General features: G+C 41.4%; 1 protein-coding gene and 1 long non-coding RNA gene across 2 annotated transcripts; both read right to left on the bottom strand.

Moving 5' to 3' along the window:
* Positions 1-5,452: 5,452 nt before the first annotated feature.
* LOC128251640 (uncharacterized) lies at positions 5,453-10,054 on the bottom strand. Its single transcript, XM_052978712.1, has one exon. It carries the CDS (start codon positions 9,642-9,644, stop codon positions 7,209-7,211), a length of 2,436 nt encoding a protein of 811 aa, XP_052834672.1. The 5' UTR covers positions 9,645-10,054; the 3' UTR covers positions 5,453-7,208.
* Position 10,055: 1 nt separating this feature from the next.
* On the bottom strand, positions 10,056-25,307 carry LOC128251651 (uncharacterized). Its single transcript, XR_008267222.1, has 2 exons — positions 25,222-25,307; positions 10,056-10,807 (listed from the first exon to the last, which is right to left on the bottom strand). It is a non-coding gene; the product is annotated as an uncharacterized LOC128251651 (long non-coding RNA).
* Positions 25,308-26,063: the final 756 nt, after the last annotated feature.

The following is a 26,063-nucleotide window of genomic DNA, read 5'->3' as shown; positions in this document are numbered from 1 at the left end:
TGATAAAATAATATAAAATATTATAAATTTAACATACAAATGATTAAGAATTTGCATAACAATGTAATTAATTTCAAATGCCACCAGTTGTGTTTCAACAGCATTTTTTCAATTCTAAGGTAAACAATTCATAAACTTTATTCCAAAAAAAATGTACATTTACGATTGCAAGCAAGCCAACTGCTTAAAGCTGAGCGCTTCCTAAGTAATATAAGGAGGTAAATAAAAATAAAGCGCAAACCAATCCGCTCGCATTAGGTTTCCTTTGCAGTGGGGACCAGATAAAATCAGTGAGTGAACATTACGTATACGACACCTGTGCCACGGCAGCTAGGCACGTACACGTACTGGCAATGCGTATTTCCATTTATTTTAAATCAGTTGGCCACAAACTTTCTTGAATGAAAATCCGCACTCTTTTTTCTTGTTCTGCCGGGTTCTGGCTACTGGTTCTACCCCTCCGAAAACTCTGCTCCATCTACAATTCTGAAACTTACAATGCCGACGTAGTGGCGCCCCAAAAAGGGGGTGAAATAAAAAAAAACAAAGTTTCAGCAACTTGTACAAATAAAAATGTTTTGGTATACGAGTGATAATATGTTTTTTTATGGCTGCTGCCGATGCTGTCGAAGTTCGGTAGCTGGCTGAGTTTCTCTGAGCCCGGCTAATATTTGCTTAGCTGTGTTCAAGTTTGGTTCGACTCGGCTCGCTTTTGTCCAAACAGGCAAATCAAACAGCAGTTTGAGAGCCACAGTTATGATACAAGTATTCCGGCCATGTTTCGGGAAAAGTTTTCACCAATCCCAAGCTTCAGTTTTTGGCCCTTTGCCAAAATGCACGGAAAAATGCAGTCAACTGTTGGCAATAAACCGAAATTGTCGACGAGTAAAAACTGTTCAAGCTACTGGCGGCTAAACTGCCACAAATCAAATATTATTGCCCAAGCGTTTTTCCTTTTTGCTAGCAACTGTTTATTTAACCATAAACCTTTTTGTGCGACCCTCTTGTTAATAAATATTTAAACGGCAATACAACCGAACGTTTTGCCAAAGAAATAGCCATGCGGAAATGAGTGAGTTTATTTGTGCTGCTGCTGGCGAATGGGGGTGCCACAGCTGTTTGGCTAAATCTGGCATGGGAACCTGTGTGCATCGCATAGAAAATAGCTCGTCGTCTTCTTGTGCGACTCTTTGTCTCTGCTTACTCATAGACGGCTTCGTAATTTGGCAGCAATAATGAAAACGAGACACATGTCACCGCCCAGCCCCCGCAGAATCTAATGTCGATGCAGACATAAATTTAATTTAATTCAATTTAATTGAATAAATAGCACGTAGTGTTTGGGGAAAATTGCAGAGCATGTGCGGTTTATTAGAGATGAATTTATTATATGGACTTCCCGTCAACTGTTAACAATGTCATTTTTAACATATACTTTTCATTTTTCATTTAATACCTGTCGGTAGGACATTGCAAACATTTGCAGGCTTTTGAAAATGTAAGCCAAATTAATAATATGCCTGTTACCGTATTACTAAGGGTATTAAAAGAAAGAAACTGCCAATAAATATATTCTGCGAGCTGTAACAGTTTGAAATTGAAATTTCATTGACATCAAATTTAAATGTTGTTTTATAAAAACATATATGTGTATATATCACACATCATATTATATGATAATGAAGAATAATCACTAAATCAGATTCCCCAAGAGTAAAGAAAACCCTTTTACACATAGCTCAACTGGCAGCTCGTCATTAAATTTGTGGGCCAACATTTCTTGGAATCATTTGGCATCGCCCGCTTTGAATTGCAAATAATATCAACAACAAGGTCTTATATTTAGAGAGTGTCAGCTGGATGCTCCTGCTTGAACACGAATCCACACTTGACAGTTTCTGCGAAACGCAATAAAATATTCCGCATTTCCTTTTCGCCTTGCCACTTACTAATAAATTCATTTTTGTCAGCTCTCGAAATGCACTTGGTCATTTATTTCCCAGTACTTAGTTGCACGTGTCAAAACAAAACTAAAAATAATTTACATGGGTGCCAGGAAGGTACCAAAATTATGGGGGAAGTGTTGAAATTCATTCTTTTTAATGACAATTCTGTTTTGCAAAGAAGGTTCGCTGAGTGAAGCGCCTGATAAGCTGGTAAAAAACTTCCAAACAACTACGGGTAGGACAGATTCGAGCCTTCAGCTCCAAGATTTTGCTTGCTGTGCGACAATATTTAAATTGTGTCATGGAATATTCCACGATTCTGTGTTGAGAACTTGGCTGAATGTTGACGGGCCACAATAACAGCCGACACATCCCTTGGCCTCGGCTCTCCGTAAGTTCAAATATTGCGGGGGAGCTGGGAGGGGGTGGTCTGAATGTGGGCTGCCTACATATGTTTCTATTGCCATTGTGACGTCACCCGGACAGAGGGACTACAAAACAGTGAATCGCGAATCGAGAATCGAGAATCGTGAGTCGAGAGCTGCGAGCTGCGAGCTGAGAGCGGGTTAACTGTCAGCGATAAGTCGGAGGCAAAAACAGTGTCAGCCAGCCCGACGGCATATTTATGGGCCCATTTCGCCAAACAAATCCCGGCCAGACATATATAATAAATAAAAAAAAAAATAAATGAGATAAAACCAGCGTAAGCTGCGTGAGAAAGGCCCAGTTCTGCAGACTCTTGGCCTAGGACTGAGCCAAAATTGGACTTCACTTGAAAACTTATTGTGAAAATTCGAGAAAAACAGAACTCTTGTGTGCGCTGTGCGTTCGAGCAAATATATTAAATCATTTTGATTATGCTGTTAGATGTTCTAGTGCCCCATCAGCGATAACGCAGCGAGCTGATAAGGTCCGTCATATATTAACATATTATACGAGTAACATGGCCTGACTTTGACTAGTCCTGCAGATTGAATTCGAACAGCAGTAGTTTGGCGAAAAACAAAGCACTCCGGCTGCAGCTGTCACGAGTACACAGCCCACTTAGCGGAAAGCGACGATCCCCAAAATATCGAACATAACATAAATCCATAGCCGTATCTCAGACATGACCCGTGTTGATTTTTCTGCCCGCTCAAGGGTGTGCAGCCGAGTCAATGCACTCGGCTCTCATTCAAGTTCACATGCAAATTGGATAAATCCAAAATCGCATGGATTTATGGCGGCGGGGCGTATCGATAGTTAATTCTTGGCGAGCACCTATGATAGATTGGGCCAAACTTCCGTGAGGTTCATTGACACGGCGTTTAGATAATCGCAGCTCAGACGTTAGTTTTCCGCTCTTTGACATCATGTGGCGCACTGGTGTGTCATTATCGGCGGATCGGGGGGAAAAAAAGCAATATGTCGCAGTCGAAAAGTTTATTTCCTCTTGCCTAATCGACAAATTTGCCTAAGATGACAGCCAGCTTGTCCACCCACACGTTCTTCTTTGCTCCTCACCTGACTTTCGACAGTTTGTAGCAGCTAAATCCAATTTATTCGTTTTTGTGTTTGCATAGACCGCTCGTGCTGAGAATGAAACAAGAATATATCGAAATCTGTGCCTCTGTGCCAACTGCCAAAATTTGTTCTAATGACATTTGGCATTTTTTCCGTTTTGTCTTGTTACTCAGCGGGCTTACAAAAATGGCTTTTTAATTCTGTTTAAGTTTTCTTTAATTATGCAGCTATTCAAATTAATATTTTTATGGCTTCACACCACGGAAGCAAGTTGACATTTTGGGTAATGTTTGCCGGGCTTGGCCATATCGGCAGAAATTAGTTGATTTAACGAGGCAGCTTGGTTTGAGCGCTTATATATTTAAAAGTGTTTTTTAATTTATGCAATTTGATTTTAAGAGCTTTGCTTTTAATTACAACAGTTGCTGCGCTCGGGAGTTTCAATGGCTCTTCTAAGCGCTTAAATCAATCCAAGTCAAGGGCCCTTCTCGGCGCTTCTCAATTATTTTAGTTAAGCGAATAGTTTATGGTTTTTATTTCTCAAGTATAAACTTCAGGTTTAATGTTTCATGTTTTACACAAATAAGACCGTGTACCTAATTAAAAACAGCTAATATAATGCTAATTTAATCTGTGATATTTTAGTCAATTTGTTCACACCGCTGTCAGGTCTGAAACTGGAAATTCTATTTTCAGACCACAATTGGCAAACAACAGAAGTCTTTTTTACGCCGAACGATGTGTAGAAATGTCAGAGGCCTCACCGAGGCATATTAAACGCACCATAGAGCGAGACGCGCAGTGAATCATAAAATAAATAAATAAGTGCGACGCTCTCGGTGACCGATTTGCTGAGGGACAGCAACGCATCCGCTAGATACTTACTGGGGTGTCCGAGAGTTTGGTCTCCGCTTCAGCTGCTCTGCTTCGGTTTCCATTTTGTTTTTGTGCCGCATTTTTCTGCTGAAAGACCAAACACAGACGTTCCGTTGTCGCCGCATTGCTGCAAAAATTAGCGTAAATTAGCCTGTATGGAATAACAGTCGCACTTATCACATTTCTTGACTTGGACTTGTCCAGGGTGGAAGGGTGGCAGGGTGGCAGGGTGAGTCAGGTGTTGAGGTAAGCCATGGCTCTTTGATATTTTGCCCGCTGCCAAACGATTAGTCATTGCACCGCCCATGCGACCGTCCTCTAATCCCCTAATCCCCCAATGCCCAAACATCCGATAGGTTTGACCAAGTGTTTGATCTCCGTGGTCGAGTTCTCAGTAGCAAACCCGTACTCGTACCAATCACCGACTGCCATATACAGAAGTCATCGTGACACCTCCACCGCTTTCCCCCGTTCCTTAAAATGTGACAATCTAATGGGTTGTATGACTTACGAATTGGGTACACACAGAAAAAATCTGTTTCTATTTTATAATAAGTGCTAGGCAGTATATAAAATCAAATGATGTAAGAATGTCGTGTCATGTCAATTTTCCGTTTAACATTTTAAAGTTGTATAAATATTATGATTATATTTTTATATCATTTGGCATTAGGTCCAGATTTAAAAGAATACCTTTTTCCTTCTGTGTACCATTTGTATTCGTTTTGAAATGAAACACGCGCTTGCCACAATCAGACCGAAATGAGAAAAAAAGAATTAAATATTTATTGTGCTGTTTCTTTTCGGTTTATGAATCAATTAATACGGGCATGGGTGGTGGGAGGGTGAACGAATGCTGAAATGCTGAATGAAATGCTGAACTTGCGCGCCCCTTCGTCTGGTTAAGTGTTTGTTCGTGTTCTAGAGCTCTTGTCGGCGAAGTTGAGAGCAGGTTGGATCGATAAATTCAACTGAATCGCCGGTTTGGCCATTGATTGGTCGGGAGAAATGTTGCAGAACTCTTAGTGCCAACCTCTGGTATTGCAGATCTGAAGATCTGCGTGGGTGACTTCGTAACCGCTTTCAAGCACCCATTTGAACTGCCCCCAGTGAAAAAGTCGTGATAATTAATTCTTTTAAGACACATAATCTTTTATTTAAATAGTTTCTTGCTCTTTTTGTGGTTTGGTATGGTTTGGTTGTGTTTCAATTTATTATTTTCTCAATATGTATATTAGCAGCTAGGCTGGAAAATACCGGATTAGACTTGCAGTTGCCACTAATTGTTGCTGTTAATATTTGTTGTGTTTGTTGCATTTTTATGGGCTTTCGATTTTGTTTCGGATTAAAAGCTAATTTGTCACATTGAACTTTGTTTTTGTATTTGTTTTTGTTTTTTAGTTTTGTTTTACATTTGCTTTGCTCTTACATCGAATGTTTTAGCGAATGACAGTTGAATAAAATTGAAAAAATATCACTATTTAGTAAAGGTATGTTTACACACATAAGCTTGTATATAGTATAAATATTAATACATGTTTCAAGTTATTTTTAATGCATTTCGAAATTACATTCTTGGTTGCCCCCTTGCTCAACATCACAATAATTGGTTTTGAAATATTTTCTTTGTCCGACACATTTGCATGAATATTTATAGATATTTCCTATGCACACACTCTCTATATAAAATATAAACTTTAGAAATATAAATTCGAGGTTGTTTAGTGTTGTGTGTGTGTGTGTGCGTGTGTGTGTTTGTGCGTTGTTGCTGGGTCTTTTGTGCAGCCGAGGGAAAATCAAAGGAGGAGGAGAACTTAAGGTATAAAGCTTTCTGGCCTGGAGCGGACTGAAAAGAGACAAATGCCAGGGCCACTCAAGCATTTTCCCATGCATTATGCATGGGGCGAGTCGATTGGCTCTGACCTTTGACCCGCTGCCGCTGCCCATCTCGCACTTTAAATTATAACTAATGAGGTATTTAGCTGCACGCAATGTCCGCGGAGTTCTACAAAAGCAAATTGACTTAATGGCTCTGGCCCGATAGCCGTTGGCTAACCAAGGGCTAACTAACTGACTAACAATCCGGCCAACTGGCAGCCACCTTTGCATCGGCCAAAAGGCGTTTTCAATATGAAAACGACGCCTGCAAGGGCCGCTCCAGTTGGCCAGCTTTGGAAAAGCATTGCTCGGCACTAGGTGCCCGCCCGGTCTAAGACTACTCGGCTCTACGACTTAAGCTTAGGCTCTAGAATACACATATGCTTTGCACATTGACTTAATTAACTTATGAATTGAATGCTTGCGTCTCTTCTTGTTTAGCCAGAATGTTTTTGGAGTTAAAGCTTTGCGGTGTGGATGTCTAATAAGTATGTACAATAAATAATTAATTAATTAGTGCGGGAGCTCGAATTAACTGAGTGCTGTCTTTGCTGTTTGTGGTCTCGCACTTGAGTAAAAACATTAAATGTTCATATGCTTGTTGCTTAGGTACATAGATTACGTTCTCGACTTGGCTTGGCTTGGTTCCACTTTGCAGTTTGATATCCACCCTAAGATTACAACTCCTGTCTCTCAATCTTTGTTAATTTGACTTGTACACAGTTTTCTATTTGTTAAAGGTACATATTTTTCTTTTTGTGTTATGTTAAAGCATCTCAAACTATAGTTTGACTCTCTTTGTGTGTGTGTGTGTGTTTCTTTTTTTTTTGGCATGAGAAGCTTCTAGGACAGCATTATCTGGTCTTAAAACTCAAATTTAAACAGTTGTCTCTGCTAATTGCTAAACTTACAAATTACGAATACTGTTTTTAGAATTCTTCAGCAAGCGAGTTTAGTGTTTGTTTACTTTCTAAGCTGTATATGGTATTGGTAGCCACCTCTGTTTTAGACCTCTGTGGGCAAACTCTGGCTCTGGCAGCCCGCCTGCAGTTTCTTCGAGCCGCGGAAGAACATGTCGAAGAGTCTGGCCCGCCGGTTCTGGAACTTCTGAGGACTCGTTGGGGTTATGGCTATGTGCTCCACAATGGTGATGCCCCTCTGCAGCTTGGGGCGTTGGGGGCGTGGCGGTGCAGCAGTGGGTGGCGGTGGTGTGGCCGGTGGTGGCTCCTCCGAGTCCGCCGAGCCCCTGGCCCCGCCGAAGTTGATGATGGTGCTGCAACTGCTGTTGGGCCGCAGCGTCAGCGTGGTGTGCACTGGCACCTGCTGACTGACCAGCGACGTCTGTGGCGTGAGGTAGCGGCAACTGTTGCTGCTGTACTGCGACAACTTGCTGCTGTTGCGCTGCAGCTGGGCACCGCCAGCCGCCGGACCTGCGGTGCCGTTGGTCTTCACACTGCTGCTGCAGTGGCGCTGCAGGCCGGCCGACGACTCCAGGCCGAACAGTCGCTTGACTCCGCGCCGCACCCGCTTGTTGCGGTAGGCGAAGATGAAGGGCGAGCTGAGGTTGGCCAGCAGGATCATGAAGATGGCCAGCTGCGAGGAGCCGCCAAAGTTGGCGGCCGACAGCCGCGACTGCAGCAGCACCAGCAGGCCGAAGGGCAGGTACGAGACCACGAACATTACCACCACCAGGATGCTGATCCGGGCGGCCCGCGACTCCTCGCGGTACTTGAACAGCGAACTGGCGTTGCTCAGCCGATGGCGCAGCGAGCTCATGTAGCTGAGGGCCTTGGGGGAGGCGTGGATGGCGGGTATTTGGAGGGCGTGGCCGTGCTGCTGGTGGCGCGGCGAGCTGAAGTGCGGGTGGTGCTGCTGCTGCTGGTGCTGCAGGTGCAGCTGCTGCTGGTGGTGCAGGTGCAGCTGCTGCGACTGCTGCTGCTGCTGCCGCTGGGCATGGCCCAGCAGATGCGGCGAGCCGCACTCCTCGCCCAGCGAGTCCTGGCGCAGTTCCGTGTACTTGTGGAGATTCGGGGAGCTGTGCACCTGCCGTATGCCCACCAGGCGATGCGCCTCGCGCAGATCCTGCGAGGATGTGCCCAACAGCGGCAGCTGGCGGGCGGAGTAGTTGCGCTTGATCTCGCCACTGGCCGTCTGCAGGGTCAGCATTATGTTCTGGTTCCTGTCCGACAGCGTGTGCTCCTGCACGGTCATCAGCTGCACCCCGGTGCCACTCTCCGCATCCGAGCCGCCATCGTCGGAGATGGTCGGCAGCAGCACCTTGGCCGCCGAGTCGCGGCGCAGGCAACTGGGCGAACTTCTCGGCTGCTGCCGCTGGTCGATTTGCATCTGCAGACCGCCCAGGCCCAATCCCAGGCCACTGTTACCGCCATGCGAACTGGCCGACGAGATGGAGTGCCTGTGCACACACAGGCTGTTCGAGAACTGATTGGCCTGGGCCGCCTGCTGGCCGGCCGTCAGGTTGAGGGCGCTCTGCAGCAGCGGCGAGGATCCGTTCTGGCGCATGCGCAGCCCGTTGCCGCGGGCCTCGCTGAAAATCCGCCAGTACATGCCGCACACGAAGCCGAAGGGCAGCAGAATGATCACGATGAAGTACACACTGGCGTAGGCCACGCCGAAAATACTGTTTGTGCTGCTGATGTTGAAGTAGGTGACCGCCAGGCGGCGGCTGTGCCGACTGAACAGGGTGTCCGCCTCGAAGTCCAGCACGCGGAAGGCGGACAGGGCTCCGAACAGGATGCCCACCACCCAGGTGAGCGCTATGAAGATCCACGTCTTCACGCCCGAGATGCGGCTGTGGTAGCGCAGGGGATCGGTGACGGCGCACCACGTGTCCCCCACCACGAGCAGCACGGCCAGAGCGCCCAGGGCAGCGGTCATGTCTATGGACCAGCATCTCAGTTGCACCGGCGGCAGAGGGGCGGAGGTGGCCGTGGGCGGACTCTCGAAGGCCGAGAGATTCTCCTCGTGCGTCTCTGTTTCCGTCTCCGTGATGACGAAGCCGCCATCGCCGCGCTCATCGATGGTCAGCTCGCGGCAGTAGGTGGCGTTGCACTTGAAGAAGGTCTCCAGCGTATCGCCGTTTTCGCTGATGTTGCGGCGCACCACCACGCCGTCCTGCTCCACCAGCTGGCCATTGCGGCGGAGTATCACCTGGTGGTTGCCCGGCTTCGAGACGAACTGCAGCGTTTCCGCTGACTCTCCAGCCACTGATGTGGAGACTTCTGAGGACTTGCCAGGCAGACCCAGGAACAATGTGGGCGCCAGGATGCAGCAGCCAATGAGGTTGATGGCCAGCAGGTTGATCGTGAAGCGGTTGGCGGTGGTCCGCAGGCCCGGCGTTATCCAAAAGGCACACAGCGCCAGCAGGTTGATCAGGAACGAGACGAGCAGCAGGGCCAGGATCAGGAGGTCTATGGCCATTATTTAGGCTTTTTCGATTCGTCGATTACCAAACATCACTTTACAGTTTCACATTCACTACACGGCCTCTTATTTTGGGTTTGTTTCGTTTCGTTTTGTTTTGTTTTGATTTGTTTGGTTTGGTTTGGTTTTGGCTTTGCTTATGACACAAATTTCACTCGGTATATCCGCTGTTGTTGTCTCTCCGTCTCTTCACATTTGCAGCCAATTTTGTTTAGTTTTTTGTTAAATATCTTTTCAGTTTTAGGGTTTTTTGTGCGGCGGCGGTTTGTTTCTTGCGAACGCTTGCTAATTTACGTGCGAGATTTGACAAAAATAAAAAACAATTTCTTTTTAACTCTCAAGCAGTTGCTTTTTCACTTGTGTTTGTTTTACGTGTCTTGTCAATTGTTTTGGGGGGGGGGGGGGGGGGGGGGGGAACTCTTGATTCAATTTTTTTTCGCCGTGTATTTATCACGCGCACCGATCGGACGAGCACGATCTTCACTCCGAAGCGTTCCAAGCACAACTGTCGTGAGCGATCGCCGCAACGCCTCCAAATATACGCGAACGCTGCGCAGCGGGTGCGAGCGAGAGGGGCCGCCGGTGCAAGCGGGACGGAGCAGCGCCAGCGCGAGAACGGCGAGCGAAAAGAGCGATTGGGAGAGCGACGAGAGCGCGATTTTGCTGCCGTGCTGCGATGATTGTTGCTGCTGTTGCTGCCGTTGCTGCCGTGATTTGCGATTCCCACGCTCCGACTTTGAAATTATGTTGCTGCAAGTGGCCGCTTCTCTGTTGCCAGCCGGTCTTTATCAGTTGTTGTTGTTGCTGCTGCTGCTGCTGCTGCTGCTGCCGCTGAAAGTATTACTGTTGCTGTTGCTGTTGCTGTTGTCCTAGTTCACTCCAGCAGCAACACAAATTGTATAATCTGTTTCTTTTTTGCAACGCCAATTGCCGCTTCACTTTTGCTCTGTATTACATCACTAGCTCAATGCTTATTGCTGCCGCTGCTCGGGCTTTTCCATTTTCCAAGACATATTTTCTTCTGGCTTCTGCACAATTTCCAATGTGCAACGTCGGCCGCGCTCTATTTTCTTAACCATAAAAATTGCATTTTTATTGGGCCGACTGCTGCTTGAAAATAAACAACAACAGCTGATGAAATTCCCACCGTTGGGCGCCAGCTGCAAGGAAGAGAAAAAGATAGAGAGAGAGAGATAATGAGAACTAGAGCGAGATAGCAGACAAGAGATATGTCCACGCGATAAGGCACTGCTATTATGGTTGTTTTGATTGTGAAATTAAAAACAAATACATGCTGGACCAATATGATACAGCAGATTCACTTTGGCTTTAAAACCCGTTCGACAATGACTCAGAAAGTATAATAATTGCATTTCAAATAATTGAAAAACGGCACGCTCCCGCTATGCACATATAAAAATTCCTTATCGGTAAACGGCTGATAAGGCATATTAATCCAGTTATTTTATAAGGGAACTGTCCAGAAGTCCGTCATATACACTTATAGTCAATTACCTAAACGGTATAGGAACCATTACCATTCATCGCCACACGCTAAGTTCACATGAACCTCCTTGATTATAAGTAACTGTGTTTTTTTTTATAACTACGCATTATATCCCACAGTCGGTACACAAATCGGACGATCAGCCGGTTACAACATGACCGGAGAATAGACTCTAATGAGCTCATCGCGAATTCTCTTCGGTTCCCAGTAGTTATAAAGACTTTAAGGCATCTGGCCAAAAGTCACTGGCACAGGCAAAAAAAACTAAGGTCTTTCATAAGTTCTTCTCGAAGAATACATACATGATTGTATTTTAATAAAATATATTATAAATCTTATTCCTATGAATAATATAAGCCATATTCTAAAGAAAACACTTTAAAAAAATTTAATTGTTGAAGAGAAAAATTTTTATAAGGCATCTAATTTTCATCATTCACCATTTTTATTTTTGACAGTGCATTTCATCATCTTTGTAATTCTATGGAACGCACGAGCCGAATTTTTTTTTGTGAACACGCGACCGAAGACTGTGAAAAATCAACAGAAAACCATTTTCTTCTGGGCAATATTTTTTTTGTGTCAGGTCTGAGCGGCGTTTGCATGCCCTACTTACGCCAAGAGATATATATTTATTAATAGCTGCGGTGCCTGCAAACGAGTCGTGAAAATGCCAGAAGATGCGAAATGAATGATTGCCGATAAAGATGGCGCATTTAATTTCTGATTTGCCCACAGAATCAACTGGGGGTGAATTACGGCGATTGTCACGAAACGATTTATGAGTTTTAATTATGCAATGACTTTATTAAAATATAACTTTAGATTACGAACAGCTTTGTCTTGGTGTTTGCATATTTATTTCCATTATTAGCACTGGTAATGAGCCAAATAAATATATTCAGAGAAATGGTATTTGTAAATAAAATATATGGATTAAAGAAACACAATTTTTCTTTATTTTATTTATTGATTTGTATTTGTTATAAGTTCGGTTTTGAATAAATAATGTAATAATTAATGTCCACACTGAACTTAATACTCAACTAATACCCTACGAATTCAAACATCCGCCCCCAAACTAGTGTGTTATCAATTTGGAACTCGATCAATGTCCACAAGCCATCGATCATATAGCAACATCCCCGAACATTTACATTTAACTAAAACCCATCCAAGCGAAACATCCATCCATCTACGGCGTGTGACGTTGAGTCAATAAAGCGGCCGACTAATTCATATTTACTTTGGGCCGATCTAAAGATCTCTCTGTGGACATTATCTATGGCATTTTAAAGTGTGAAAGCGATCTTTTAGCGGCATTTTAGGGGTGTGAATTTAACGCCCGTTTTAACGTTTCGTACGTCGTCAGTTGATATAGCGGTCTGGAGGCAAACGAATTCAGAATGGAATCAAGGTGGCATTCTCATTTTCCAAACGGTTATCAAAGGAAGGAAGCACGGCTTTGATAGTCTTTGATTATTTATTGATAGTGGAACACAAAAGACAATTTTCACTTGATTAAATACGACTGCAAGTGTTGATAATACCCATACAGACTCTTTTTGTTCGCTTTTCAAAGGGAAACGCAATAAAGTTCACTTTGTTCTCAAAATGAGAGTTTCCGCTTGCATGCAGACTGTCAGATTCTAAGAATTTGATTTATTTTAACGAGTAGACTGTATCAAAGTCGGTATTTTTGTAAGGCTCTTTGGTTTAGTTCATATTGTGGTTGTGCATGTCTACTGCAACTTACCCTATTCATTGAATTCATTATCTTGACAAACCTAATGTTAATTGTGTTTAATTGAAGTGCAGCAATAGTAACTTAGTGAAAAATCATGCAATTATATTTGACTTACTATTTAATAAATAAAATAGCTATGAGATAAGTCAACTTTAATTGGCTGTAGTGAACATTTGAACCGAATAAATATTTGTCGGCAAGCTACCCGTTAAAAACATAAAAAGAATGCAATAATAACAACTTCGAGTGATTTCGTACAAATAAAATTTATATATTGCAAGTTATGAAGCAGGATTAAAAAACTTTCCTGTATAAAAGACTTCCATAACATTTCGGGGATCTATATAGTCAATACGCTTTGTATCTCCAAGTTTTGTAAACAATTCTATCATTAAATTAAATAAAGATTTCCAATGAAATTCGTTCAAAGAAAAAAATATAGGTACGTTAAAAAGACGTTTAAAATTTTTTTAAAAAATATTTTTAAACAACATGTTTTCTTTAAGTTTAAGGCATTGTAATATTTTCAATAAGAGTACTTATGACTTCGACTAGGTGGTGTTGTCGTAACCCTATGGTAAATAGCTTTATTGTCTAGCGACAATTGCATCGAGATTTGTCTGGACAGGTGTTTGAAATTCCGTCTGGGGGTGTGTATGCCGGGTGTCGAAGTATCTGGTTGTGAGTATCAGTGGGGTCGAGTTCCGAGTATCGGCGTCTGCTGATCGGGCTAAGATTTTGCACCGGCTGGATAATGCGCTCATTTGCATGACTCGACGGAAAGATAAACTAAGGGAATGAGTAAACGGGCTGTTAGATCGCCTCCCTGAAAAAATACCCGAGAACAAAGTGCCAGAGATATTTATATGTTAATGTCCCGTCGAACTTATTCATTCTGCTGGCCAACTGAGGAGGCTGGTCTTTCGGCCATCGCTGGGGGACTCACAAGGCACGTGATCTGGATTGATCGGACGGAGCATGAATAACATCGAGTCGGAGATAAAGCCAAAACAGCGTGATTCCCAGACCAGTACAAAGAGCCGAGCGCTGTGAGCCAGTCTATGTTAAAGCCGGTTTTTTGTACCGCTTTTGTCTCCACCTTAGTCTTTACTTCGGTCTCGATGTGACGTCACTTTTGACGTTGCCTTTTTCGCATGCATTTCAAGTGCTCACCTCAGAAAGTATTTAAACAAAGTTTTTGCACTCAGTGGCGGACTTCACCCTGCTCTCAAGTCGGTGCACGTGTTTATCGGAGAAATTAAAGCACTTAAGCCCCATAAGACCATAAAAAATTCATATAAACGATATTTAACCCATATTTGTTGCCGGGTCGATAATTTCATATGTCCCAGCCAAATTGGGTGTGATTTTCTGTTTGAGCACCGCACATAATAATACTTATACTATTTCTTAAGATCAATTGTGTGCGCGGTCCTTTTTTTGTAAGAAAAAAACATTTATTTAATTAATACGGAGAACAAATTGGCAGAGGGCCATGAATAAAATTATCAGAAAAGAGGAAGTTATGTAAATTAATACCCAATTACAAAATGTATACAATATCGAATATGCATTTTTGATCTCCACTTATAAGCTCAAAGTTATCGGTTTCTTTCTGTGTGGCGCCTACACGTGTGTGCATTCCCCCAATCCCAAAAATGGAAGACTTATACGATAGGGACAGGCCCTGGCTGAGGCATAGTCATTAATTTACCAGACCATATGCAGTCGAGTCGAATACTTTTGGTCATCATGATGTCGCATGTCCTTGAGCTGGTTAAAGGCCCATCAAGTCCGGCTAATGATGAGTTGGCCATAATGTCTGGGCCCATCGAGTCACTTGATTGCATTGCCCGAATGGGAAAATTATCTCGAACCAATTTCAGTTGAGCTATGGGCTTTTGGGCGAGTTAAATACCTGATAAGAAGTTTAAGGCAGTGTCAAGAATTTAAACACAGTTCAATGGAATGCAGCAATGCAATTGTCAAAAATTCTGATAGCTGATATCTCTAAAAGGCATTATTTAATTGCTTCCAGACGAATTAAAACAACAGCTTACAAAGATTTACGGTAACTTCCGCTAATATCTGCCATTCAAGACAGAACTATTTTCCTAAGGCAAATTTTTCCAAATTCCAAAAAATTCTAGTATGCCGACGGCATCAACTTCCGAATTTTCTGCTCGCTAACACAATCCGTCGATCGCTTTTCTGGCATATTGAAAAAACATTAGCTATTTTTACGCTTATGTATTTATTTTTTGAGTAGAGTGATTTCCGCCAAGGCGCTAATTTGTTTCACACTTAGCCAAAGTTTTGAGTGGCTGCCTCCCCGAACCTAAGTAGACAGTTTTATAATAAGTTTTAGCCCTGGTAAATCTGCTAATTGACGGCAAAGGCCCAGCCCTTTAAGTGAACGAACAGGTGAGACATTGCGGCATGACGAATCTCCTCAAGTATATATTATTTATTGTATAATGCAGAAATATTGACAGTTTCCGTTACCTGATAAGATTACGTCCCGGGCAAACAGTTTTAATAGACAATCAGGGAGCTGAGCTGGGCTTCAGTATATCCAATTCAATTAGCTTTGACCAGCAGATTCTGATTTTCCCCGCGCTCTGATGCGATTATGCCAATATGGGAATATGTGTATATAGCTCTCTTTTATCCGCTCATAATTGAATCAAACGCGCCGAAGGGAATGGCTGTGGCGAAAGCGAAGGCAAAAAAGCAAATATTGGCAGAACTTTTTATCTGAGGGATGTAACTTTGTTGTTCCGCCGACTCTGAGTTTTCCGGCTTCGCCGAGGGTTTACCCTATATCAGTATCAAAGACTATAGGAACTTTCCGTCCCAACAAAAAACATAGTTTCCATAACAAATTGAGCCGGCACTCAAAGCCATTTGTTTGGGAATTTTTTCAAGAATCCCGCCGACCGTATAAATATATTGTTTTTGCGGTTGGCAGAATGCAAATGAAAGAAGAACGCGATTTAATTGTAAACATGACCAGCGCAAAAAATATATAAAAATACGACTCAAACAGAAGGCAAAAAAAGCATTATAGCCAACCCAGTCACTCTCTTTATTAGTTCTAGTAGGAAACTTTTCCATTAACTCGTTAACTCTCCGTGTAACAACAATAGGCCGATGGCAAAACAAGTTAACATCGTTTTCTCCACTGATGTCGTCTGGCTGTCATCAATTCGGTGTCTGGGCTTCGCTGACGTTTTTCTCCAATGGAAAAAACTGATACTGTAAAAAACCGTAGAGCTTAAAGTCCACACAAATTAGGTATGCAAATGATGAAATGGTCGCGTGTGGTTAATTCGACGCGACTCCTATATACGCAAAATATACAAGTAAGTAGTAACTGCGCAGCGTAACGGGCTTAAATGCTTGACTAATCTTGACCTCGAATCGAAAGCGTTTGTCCGATGTCAAATCGAGTGCAGAATTCAATCAGTATCGATTGCCCAGCAGCCAGAACAAAGAGCAGACAAATTGCGTTGGATTCAATTAAAAACTTATGATCTCGAGGGCACTTGTCACTGTCGATGCCGCCTGTTTTTGTAAATATTCCCCTTAGAAAACCCTTCTCCTCGTGACCTCCAACTAATATAATCAATTACCCAGTTGTGCCAGTCGCCAGCGTAATTAGTTAACTTGGTCGGGCGGGCTCGTCTCAATTACAAGCTGGTAAACTTTAACTCCGGCCCAAAAGGTGGGAAACTGCAGCCAACAAAGCTGGCCAAGCTGTCGGCATTAATAAACCTCTTGTGGTTACCTCTGAATAATCGAGAAGCCAACCCCTGCCAGCCCCTGTATTCCGTGGATTTGTAGAGTGTTCACCGGGTGATAACTCGGTTGGTTCCGATTATTCCGATGTGGTAATGCCCCCCGTATGTGGATTCGAATTTATGCAAAAGCTGGGACAGTTCAATGCACTTGGCTCGCTGTCATCACATTTCAGATTCATAGCCCCTCAAACATCAAATTACTCGGCGAACAGTTCATCATAACAAGGCCACAGTGGAGGCTGGCTGGAGTGAACTTATTTTAAGAAAGTTAAATTTAGTGAAAGTAATATATTTAAATAAATTAAAGAAGAGCTTTTTTTTTAATAACTTCAATAAATAGTAAATTATTTTTACTAAAATTCATTAGTGTTATATATATGTTTTCTATAAATTGGTTATTTTGTGACTTTAATTATTTTTGGTTAAACTTTCGCTAGGTTTAATGTCTCTGGAATGCACTGTTGGGTTGGCAGGACACAACGGCTACGTCCACTATTAACTACATATATCCCCATGCCATCAAAGCTCTTGTTGGCTCGCTTTTTTTCGTCCTGGCTGTTGACATTTTGGTGGTCCTCGAACTTAAATTGAGTTTTGAGGTTTGCCTTTGTCACACAAGTTAATGGATGATGGGCCCCAACTAATTGGCAGTTTTATTTGTCTTATCATGACCCAATGCCTTTTCGAAGGCGAGGTCGTTATCAAAAACAAGGCCTACGCTTTTCCATCGTTCTGACATGGCCTTTTCCCAGCGGAGAGGAAAACGTATTTGGGTCTTGTTGATAATTCATTGCGAGACATGTGGGAAATTCAACTCGAAATAGTTTCCCTCGAATTTGTGTTTGGCCTTAGCCAAGACCTGCGACCATGTCAAGAAATCTTCATGATTGACACCTTTTGCTTATTGAACACAAACAAGACGCGGAAAAAAGCGTTTCGCAATGCCATTTTTCATGCAAATGTGTCGAAATCGAAAAGAGTTATTGAACGTTAATTATAAATTCCAAAACCATCAATATGTGCGGAAACTAACGAAAGCCGTCCTTGCCAATCTGCAGAGGCGGTTCACCTTAGATAAGACGAGCTCTTCAGTTCACGTGGCTGTGTGTTATCATATTCAAATTTCCATTAGTTATAGTTTTGATTGATGACAATGGAGGGCGTTGTGCAAAAATTATTCAGAAATTCAGATTTTACTTCGATAAAAGGTAGGGATTAAAAAGCTAATTTATTGACATTAACTAAAAATAAAACTAATTAAGTTCCTTGATTAATCATAGTTCATAGAACATTTCTGGAAGACAGCTTTATGCTAATATAGTAAAATGCTGAAATCTTGTAAGCTTTTGTCTGCAGCCAAAAGAATCTCTTACAAATCTTATCATTTATTATCGCTTTGATGTCTGTATCTTGTCACGCAGCTGATAATTTTTTTTATGTGCAAGCGTCTTAAAAATGATATCATCATTGCATTTTACATAAATTTAATTTTAAGCCTAGGCTGTGTCGCTAGATACCAAATATAATATGTATAATACATTGTTTTTTCACTTGTGTATTTCATCAATCATAAACTTAAGAAATGTGGAAATTTTTGATTTTTTTATGTTTTTATATCTTTAGCAACCATTTGGTTTGTGACCCTCTCGATGAAAGTGTTTTTTCTGGCTATCTGGATTTTTCGGAGACTTTCCACTATAAATGAATAAAAAGTTTAGGGCCCGTTAAAAACCTACAAGCCCGAATATAGCCTGTCCATTTGCCAGTCACCTTGGATCATTTAGGAACTGATACCCGAAAGCTGACAGTAATTTGACGTTCGGTGCATTTGACTTGTCTAATAGCTTTATCTAGATACAAATACAAACGATTCAAGAGCTTATCAGCCAGGTGATAAAGTAAAGCAAAAGGGCTGGAGAAACGGACTGTAAAGTTACGAACTTTACGCAAATATTTGCTAGACTCTGTTTGGTTGCTACTTGTCTAGTCGGAGGCTTTAGGGCTCCGCCCTTCACCAAGTCCACACCATAATGACCTACATGTCTAGCGCTAAATCGGGCATAGATTACCATTTCATTTTTCTTATTTTTGAGCATGTAGAATTGTCTACTCATTCTTGGGGGGCCTTATCTGAGTGGTGGGCGTGGCGGTCGAAGTCATTAATTAAACTTACAATCGGTGCACTTAAACTAAGCCCGTTTCGAGGAGAGGGTAAGTGTCCATGGATTGGGTGTGCGGTCTTTTCTTAATTAAAACTCATTTACATTAACGAGTGTGTTCGGCTAACCGAACCGTTTAGTTTTATTGGCCTAAATAATATCGTTGGGCTTAACGCACAAGCGGCACGCTAGGCCGTCCACTTACCCAGCACCCTGATTTAATAAATATACTTACAGTAGGGCAACACAACTGGCAGTGACAGCAAGAGGCCTTTTGTTCAACGAACTTTAAACAAAACGTTGCGCACACCCACAAAATGTATATCAATTGGCAATCTGACTTCATTCTAGAAACATATATGCAATATTCATGGTGAATAATATATTTATTCATTTTATAATTATATACATATATATATATATTATTTTATTTTTTATTATTTAAAATATTTATAAAATATTTAATCAAATTTTTTTGCAGTGTAACAATAAGCTGACTAAATCGGGCAGGTAAAACCATTTAACAAAAAGTATGTCTATATTTTATGATTTTATAATTGCTCGGCCTGCAGTTGGTGCGACCTCTTGGCGGTTTTACCTCAGCTATTAATAGCTGCCCCTCTCGATTCCGTTGAACGATGAACGACGAAGAAAACAAACCAGCACCACCTCAAGGCCACCGAGTGGCGTAAATCTTGCATGAAAATCGTGTAAAAGAAAAGTTTCAGCCAGATAAGCGGGTTAATGCTCTACGAGAAGTAACGAGAAATCGCGTTCCTAGAAAGTCAGGCATTACACTTGCAAATTGGTTTCGTAATAACCGACTCAGTCTGATGTCAACTGGTCATATGAATTATATATTCCAAGTTATCAACTGCCAGCTGGCCAGAAATGGTAACTGGCATAAGAACTACATTTTGTTAATTAACACTAATTGCAGCCAAGTCAATAAAAATTGTCATTGGATCAAAGTTTTATGTTCTGGTAATGACATAAATTTCATTTAATTAAGGAGACAAATAATTAATTTTTCTATTTACCGATGTGTAATCAAAACTAACTAAAGTTGATTTGTTTATTCAAATATTGTTTCATTGGATCAGAATTAATTGGATCTGAATGTGTGTTTATTTTTGTCTAATTTACTTATTTTCGATTTATTAAATAAATTAGACAGTATGTATTTAACTTTTTTGGTAAATATGTAGGTAAATAAGCTCGTTTTTGCTCTTTTAACATCAATTTCTATCTCACAAAAGACAAACAAATGTTCAAAGAACTTCAATTGATTGGCGGTCTGAACTTCACAGCTTATAACTTTTCAATAAAAATGCTCAAAAAAACCACTAAGCTGCCCACAAGCTGCATAAAACCGAAAATAGAAGCTGAACTTGTAAATCGTTAGTGAGTTGAACTTGTTTACAGGTAGTTAACTCGTTGTACTTACTGTTATTTATAGTTTTTGGGGTGTCGGGCGGCGACGTCGTTAAGCTAAAGTTACCTACGGACACGTGCGGTCTTGCACTTCGTTTGCATCAATAATGAAAACTTTAGCTTCTTGGCGGTAAAATACCAACCAAACTACCCACTAAAATGTTGCAAAAAATCGAACGTAATAATTGCCTTAATTATTGTCGGTGGTTAATGTAATGGTTTTTTGCGGTTGCCAACGACGAATGCCGTTTCTAACGAAAGTTGAGGGTTCATTGACCCGGGTTCTAAGCGAACTGGTTGCAGTTTGGCTTCAGATTGCCCACCTGGCGACCCCTGTTCCCCTCACCGGTAATTGCTATTGTTGCGGTCACAAATGCAATCGTGTTGAAAATTGCAAGGTTGCAAAAAGTGTACAGGCAGTCACTGGAAACGCCATAGAAAACAATGTGCTCAACGAAATTATCTTAAACGGTTTGAATAAAGTCCCCTGGCTGCGCAGACTTTGACCCATGACGTAGGTAGCATTTTTAATAAATGCCTTCGGATCAAATTTAATCACCATAGATCCACGTCCATGCATATTCATATACGATATATATTTCTAATGGACCGCAATGGGTGCTATTTGCTCCGGATATTGACAGGGCGGATCCGTCTAGAGCATTCCAAGTAGACCCAGTATTAGGTAGGTATTTACAACTCGTTTTGTTGAGGGGAAAGAACCGCACAATATAAAGAGCAGTGAACGGGGCTAAATAAATAATTGTAGTTTGTGTATATGGATTACACAATACTTTTTAATGGCTCAGAAAAAACTTCGACGCCCCAAGTTGAAGAAGATAACCGGACTGGAATTTATTATAGTATAACAAGACTAAGATACATTTCCAACGAACAGCTTTAAAAAATCCTTCACTGGCCAAGCAAATTCAATTTCCTTCTTGTTTGCTTTTTCTTTTCTCTTCAGCAAGTTTTGAAATACTTTGAAAAGAAATCAAATTTATTACGCATTAGTCTCAATCCTCAGCGATAAAATGACTTTAGTCTCCAATTACTTGAATTCAACCGAATTATTCACTTCAATTGTTTTTGATACTTTGTGCTCGCTTATTAATTTATTTTCTTTTTTGCTGTTTGTTGGGCAAATGGTACGTGCCAAAGCATATCACAAGGGAATTTATATTTCTTGTTTTTCAATGAAAAACAAATTATATAAAATGGTAAAATGCCAACCAACCGAGGAGCGATGAATATCAAATGGCTTTTCATTCCCGCGAACAAGTGTTTGCATTGTAAGTGACCAGTGGGCCCGATAAAGTTAACACCTTTAAGCCAAAAGCGAAAACCAAAACCAACACCAAGGAAAAGAACATGAAAAAGTGAAAAAAAAAAAAAACAATTCGCAGACAAGATAATCGAACCGTTTCACAAACACGAGTTCCGTCAGTCAACTGACACTTTTTCGTGTCCAATTCGAAGGGGGGAAGAACCCCAGGGGTTCGCGGGGCAAAAGGAATGGGGCATGTGGGCTGGCCTGGTGAAAATCGATATGACATCAAGGAGTGAAGTGTCAGGGACGGTGCAGCACCAAAAACATCCGCATCCATGATAGATGAGGCCAACTTTGACACAGAGAAAGCCCCGAAAATAACCAAAGGTAATGCCAAATCACTTTGGCCGTGATTAGAAAGTGGCCGGTGTCTTATCTCGAGATAATTGCGACCACAACCTCACCGAAAACGTGAGATAAGTTTTTTCCCGCTTCGTTGCCTGCTGGCAATCGTCCAAAAAACGAAAAACTAATTTATTTTTCTAATGAATGAACGTATACAATAGATGCGAGTCTTTGAATGAGTTCTCTGGCAAAGGAGGAAATATTGCCTACGCACAGCGTGAGTTAATAAGCCGACGCACCGCACGGCGTATACGTAATTTGGATATTGAAAAAGTTTCATTGAATTTGCACATTTAAATTCATTCATTTATTTGTTGTTAATCGCAGGCTAAAAATAGCAAGAGAGTGACGTCGTCATTTCGGATTGCAAAATGTTAAATAAAATAAATCATGTTTTTTGAGTATTTTTTGAATAGTTCAAAATTTTTTCTCAATAAATTTTAAAGCTTTACTTTTACAAAATAAGTCGCAATCTAAAGCTTAAGTACATATGTAGCTGCTTATAGTATCTAGCAGTCACAACTTCCACCACTGATCCTAAATTTAAATTGATGCTTTAAGAAACGAGTTAATATTTAGCGTGAACTTTGTGAAGAAAAACGACTTTCTGGGATCACACTCCCGTTGACCTATTTTTCAGCTCGTGTTCCCTCTTTCCCATTTGAAAGCAAGCGAACATGTGGGTAAGTGTGTTGGCCTAGCCATAAAGCAAAATATACGAAAAAAGATATTGCCCATATATTGTGTGCGTACTAAAACGTCTCTATAGCCGCAACATTTTGTTTATCGAACAAACACATAACGTCATTTGCCCCTTCCTCGGACGGAGAACTCAATGGTCGGTTCTGTGTGCTCCTCGCATGATTAGCAATTTCAAAAAGTTGACACTTAGCTGACGCATGAGGCGCCTCGTTCCTCCGACTATCCTATATGACCAGGGTCCGGAGAACAGAGTCAATGCTGCTGATTGGAAAAGCAATTAGATCTGAAGCCATTCGAACGGGGTTGCAGTGCAAAGAGGCGGAGTGGGATCAAGCCGGAAGATTTATGGGCTGGCCAGCTTGGCCATCAAAATTTATGGCAACGAAAATAAACAATTTTCGCTCTCGAGCAAAAATAAATGGAGGGAAGTGTTAAGTAGCATATAACTAAGCGTTTAATATATGTACGCATAGCATGTTTGGCATGTGGATACGAGAGCAGCAATCTCGATGGATAACCCCTCCTCCGAGCACCGCAATCGAGTGGCTTCAAGTGGCTTCGGTTTATGGCACCTCTTGGCTGCCGCATTAATATATCATCATAAACAGAGTCCAGCTAGGAAATATGAGCCATCGGCGTCTCCATTTCTGAGCTGAGCTACAGTGCAGGGAGAGTGAGTCGCCATAAAATGTGCAAGCTAAGCGAAAAGATTGCACTTCAAAGCACTGCAATTGTTATTTTAACATTTATGAGCAGCGAGGGACCGTGATACGGGGGAGTCTCCATCCACTGACTATTAAATGGGGTAAAAACTGTTGGCCTTTGATAAGCAGAAAACGTTACTCACCACCCCTTGTAGGTGCCGATTGCGTTTATCTTTTAGCCCGTTGGAATAATGGTCAAGAAATCCATCACGCAGTTTGATTTCTTTTTTTAGTATTTTTCACAACATACACAATAAATGTATATCAAAATGTAAATTACCTATGAACTTATAACGAAGGGGATTTACTGTAAGCATGATTTATTAAATAAGTGTAACTTCTTAAAACCTAATATATTTCACGAGCTTGAATCCCATTCGGTGAAACCAAATTTATAAATTTTCCTCGATATTTTCTTAATTCATTTATTCCAACTATAGATATTTATACCAAAGAAAATGATAACTTAAAATTGAAGTTGCTAATTTTATTTTCCCTAAAAGCATTTAAAAACGATTAAAAAAATCCGTGCACATTGTATTTTTGACTGAGCCTTAAGGAAAAAGGAAAAGGAATTCCCCACTGCCAAATATAAAAATAAAATTAAGCCATACATATTTCTTTATAAACTGTGCGACCTTTACCACTTCAGACCGACAAGAGCACTCTTAGCAATTACTTAGCGATGTAGTTCCTCAAACCCCAAATCGCCGCCTGGCAACACGCGCGAAAATCGCACGAAAAGCGCTCGACTTGCGGAAAAACTTCAGATCAGAGACTTTGGGAATGTTTAGCCATTTAAACTCAAGACACTCAATAGGCGCCACTCGACAATAGTGCCTGCTTCGAGGGGTGGAAGGAGGTTAATAAATAAGCTCAAGTGCTCCATGGCATCTCCAGAGTCTGTCGGACCCATAATAACAGTGCTCCGGCTTGGGGGAACCCTTCAATCAGTCAATAATATGTATTTATGTAAGCCTCTCACAATGCCAGGCTCAGCGCTTTCCCGGCCCACAAAATTCCATGGCAGGATGTGTGGCGCAAAGTAGATTATTACATCAGAGCGCTAATCAAAAGTTGCTATTCCAGTCGAAACAATGAGTCTTTATGTAACTTTTTCGGTTTCAGCTGTCAGGAGAAATTCATAAAATTTCGAAGGCAAGAGTGTGTATGTGTGCACGTGCCCCGAAAATAACTATGATTTCCGACAGAAACTCGCACAAACAAACCATCCAATATAGCCGGGAACACATGTGTGGGGAAAACTGATTGAAATTTCGGGCAGAACAAAGCTGGAAGCTGTTATTTTAGCACTGAAGTGCAGGACATTTAAGTCAAGCCGGAAGTCAAATTCCCTTTCCAATGGAATAAAGTGAAAAAGGAAAAATAAATGTGTATACAAAAGATTTTTATAAAAAAATGTAATAAATAATATATGTTATAAGCTATATTAAGGTTTTCTAAATAAAATATGATACCAATTTGTAAAAAGCATTCCATTTTTGCTATATACGTAAGAAAGGGTATGTTAAATATTTCGACTGTTTTCTGAAACTAGTATCACCTGTGAGGTAATCATATTGACTTTGGCTGCCTTACCTTTATTTTACCTTAATCCGGCTTCAATGAGATTAAAATTCATTTATTCAGTACTCTTGAGTATGGAAATCATTCAAGGACGCTTTTAGAACAAAATGGTTTTGATTTAAATTGAACAGGTTTCTCAAATTTAAATTGTGCATTTCTGAGCTCAAATTAGAGTATCCGTTGGCCTATTGCCCTTTTACGTTATTCTATACCTACTATTTTCGTTTTCTATTGGGAATTGTTGGCAATTTCTTACCCTTTCAGCTGGATCCCCTAGTTTGCCCTCCGAATGAAATTAGCTTCAGCCAAGTGGATGGCAACGACAATGCGAAAACGTCCTTGACATTGTGGGCAGGCAAACTGCAAAATAAACAGGGAAACAACTATTTAATATGCAGCCCCGAGGAAAGGAGATTGGGAAAATTGTGCTTGTGCCTGGTCTTGACTTATTAACATTTTATGCGCTCCAGTCAGAGGAAAGGAAAATAACAATAAACAATCATTTTGCTAAATAGTTGTGTCAATAAAATGGGGGAAATATTTTTTCTGCCCCCTTGCAAACAATAATAATAGCTTTATTGTCAGTTGCAGCTTAAGTGTAGATATATGAAATACGTGTATTTTTTTGGGGAGTGTCTTGGTCGGACCTAACTCAATATTCCGGAGGCATAACGAAGGTCGAAAGGTGGCGGCTCTAGGTTCTATACGCTCTCGAGTGACAAAGGAAGTCACAAAGGTTGCCTGCCATAAATCAATGATTTTTGTCCTGAAAAGGACACTGATTACTCGACCTCTGTAACCCCCGGAGGTAGAGTTCAAGTTATGTCAGCTAATGTTCAACAATCGACCCATTGAACCCCGTGGATGATCGGTTTCTCTGCCTTTTTATTTGTCAATGGCAAATTGTGAAGTTCGAATTTCTTACCTGTCGGCTTTTGAGAAAGCATTTTGAGTGCCTCCATTTAAGTCGATTAGTGAAATTGTTTGTGGCCCTTTGGCAGCTGACTGAATTTCTGGATGTGTCTGTCTGCATCAGATGGCAACTCGAATCAATTGAGGCAAACTTCGAAGACGTCAAAGTTCAAAAAGTGCCACTCA

Source organism: Drosophila gunungcola, chromosome 3R, assembly GCF_025200985.1.
Source record: "Drosophila gunungcola strain Sukarami chromosome 3R, Dgunungcola_SK_2, whole genome shotgun sequence".
In the NCBI taxonomy this organism is placed as follows: Eukaryota; Metazoa; Arthropoda; class Insecta; order Diptera; family Drosophilidae; genus Drosophila; species Drosophila gunungcola.
This window is presented reverse-complemented; position numbering and strand designations above follow the sequence as displayed.

What these genes read in the sequence shown, in the direction of transcription:
- LOC128251640 (XM_052978712.1), bottom strand. Translation starts at nt 9,644, where the DNA reads ATGGCCATAGACCTCCTGATCCTGGCCCTGCTGCTCGTCTCGTTCCTG.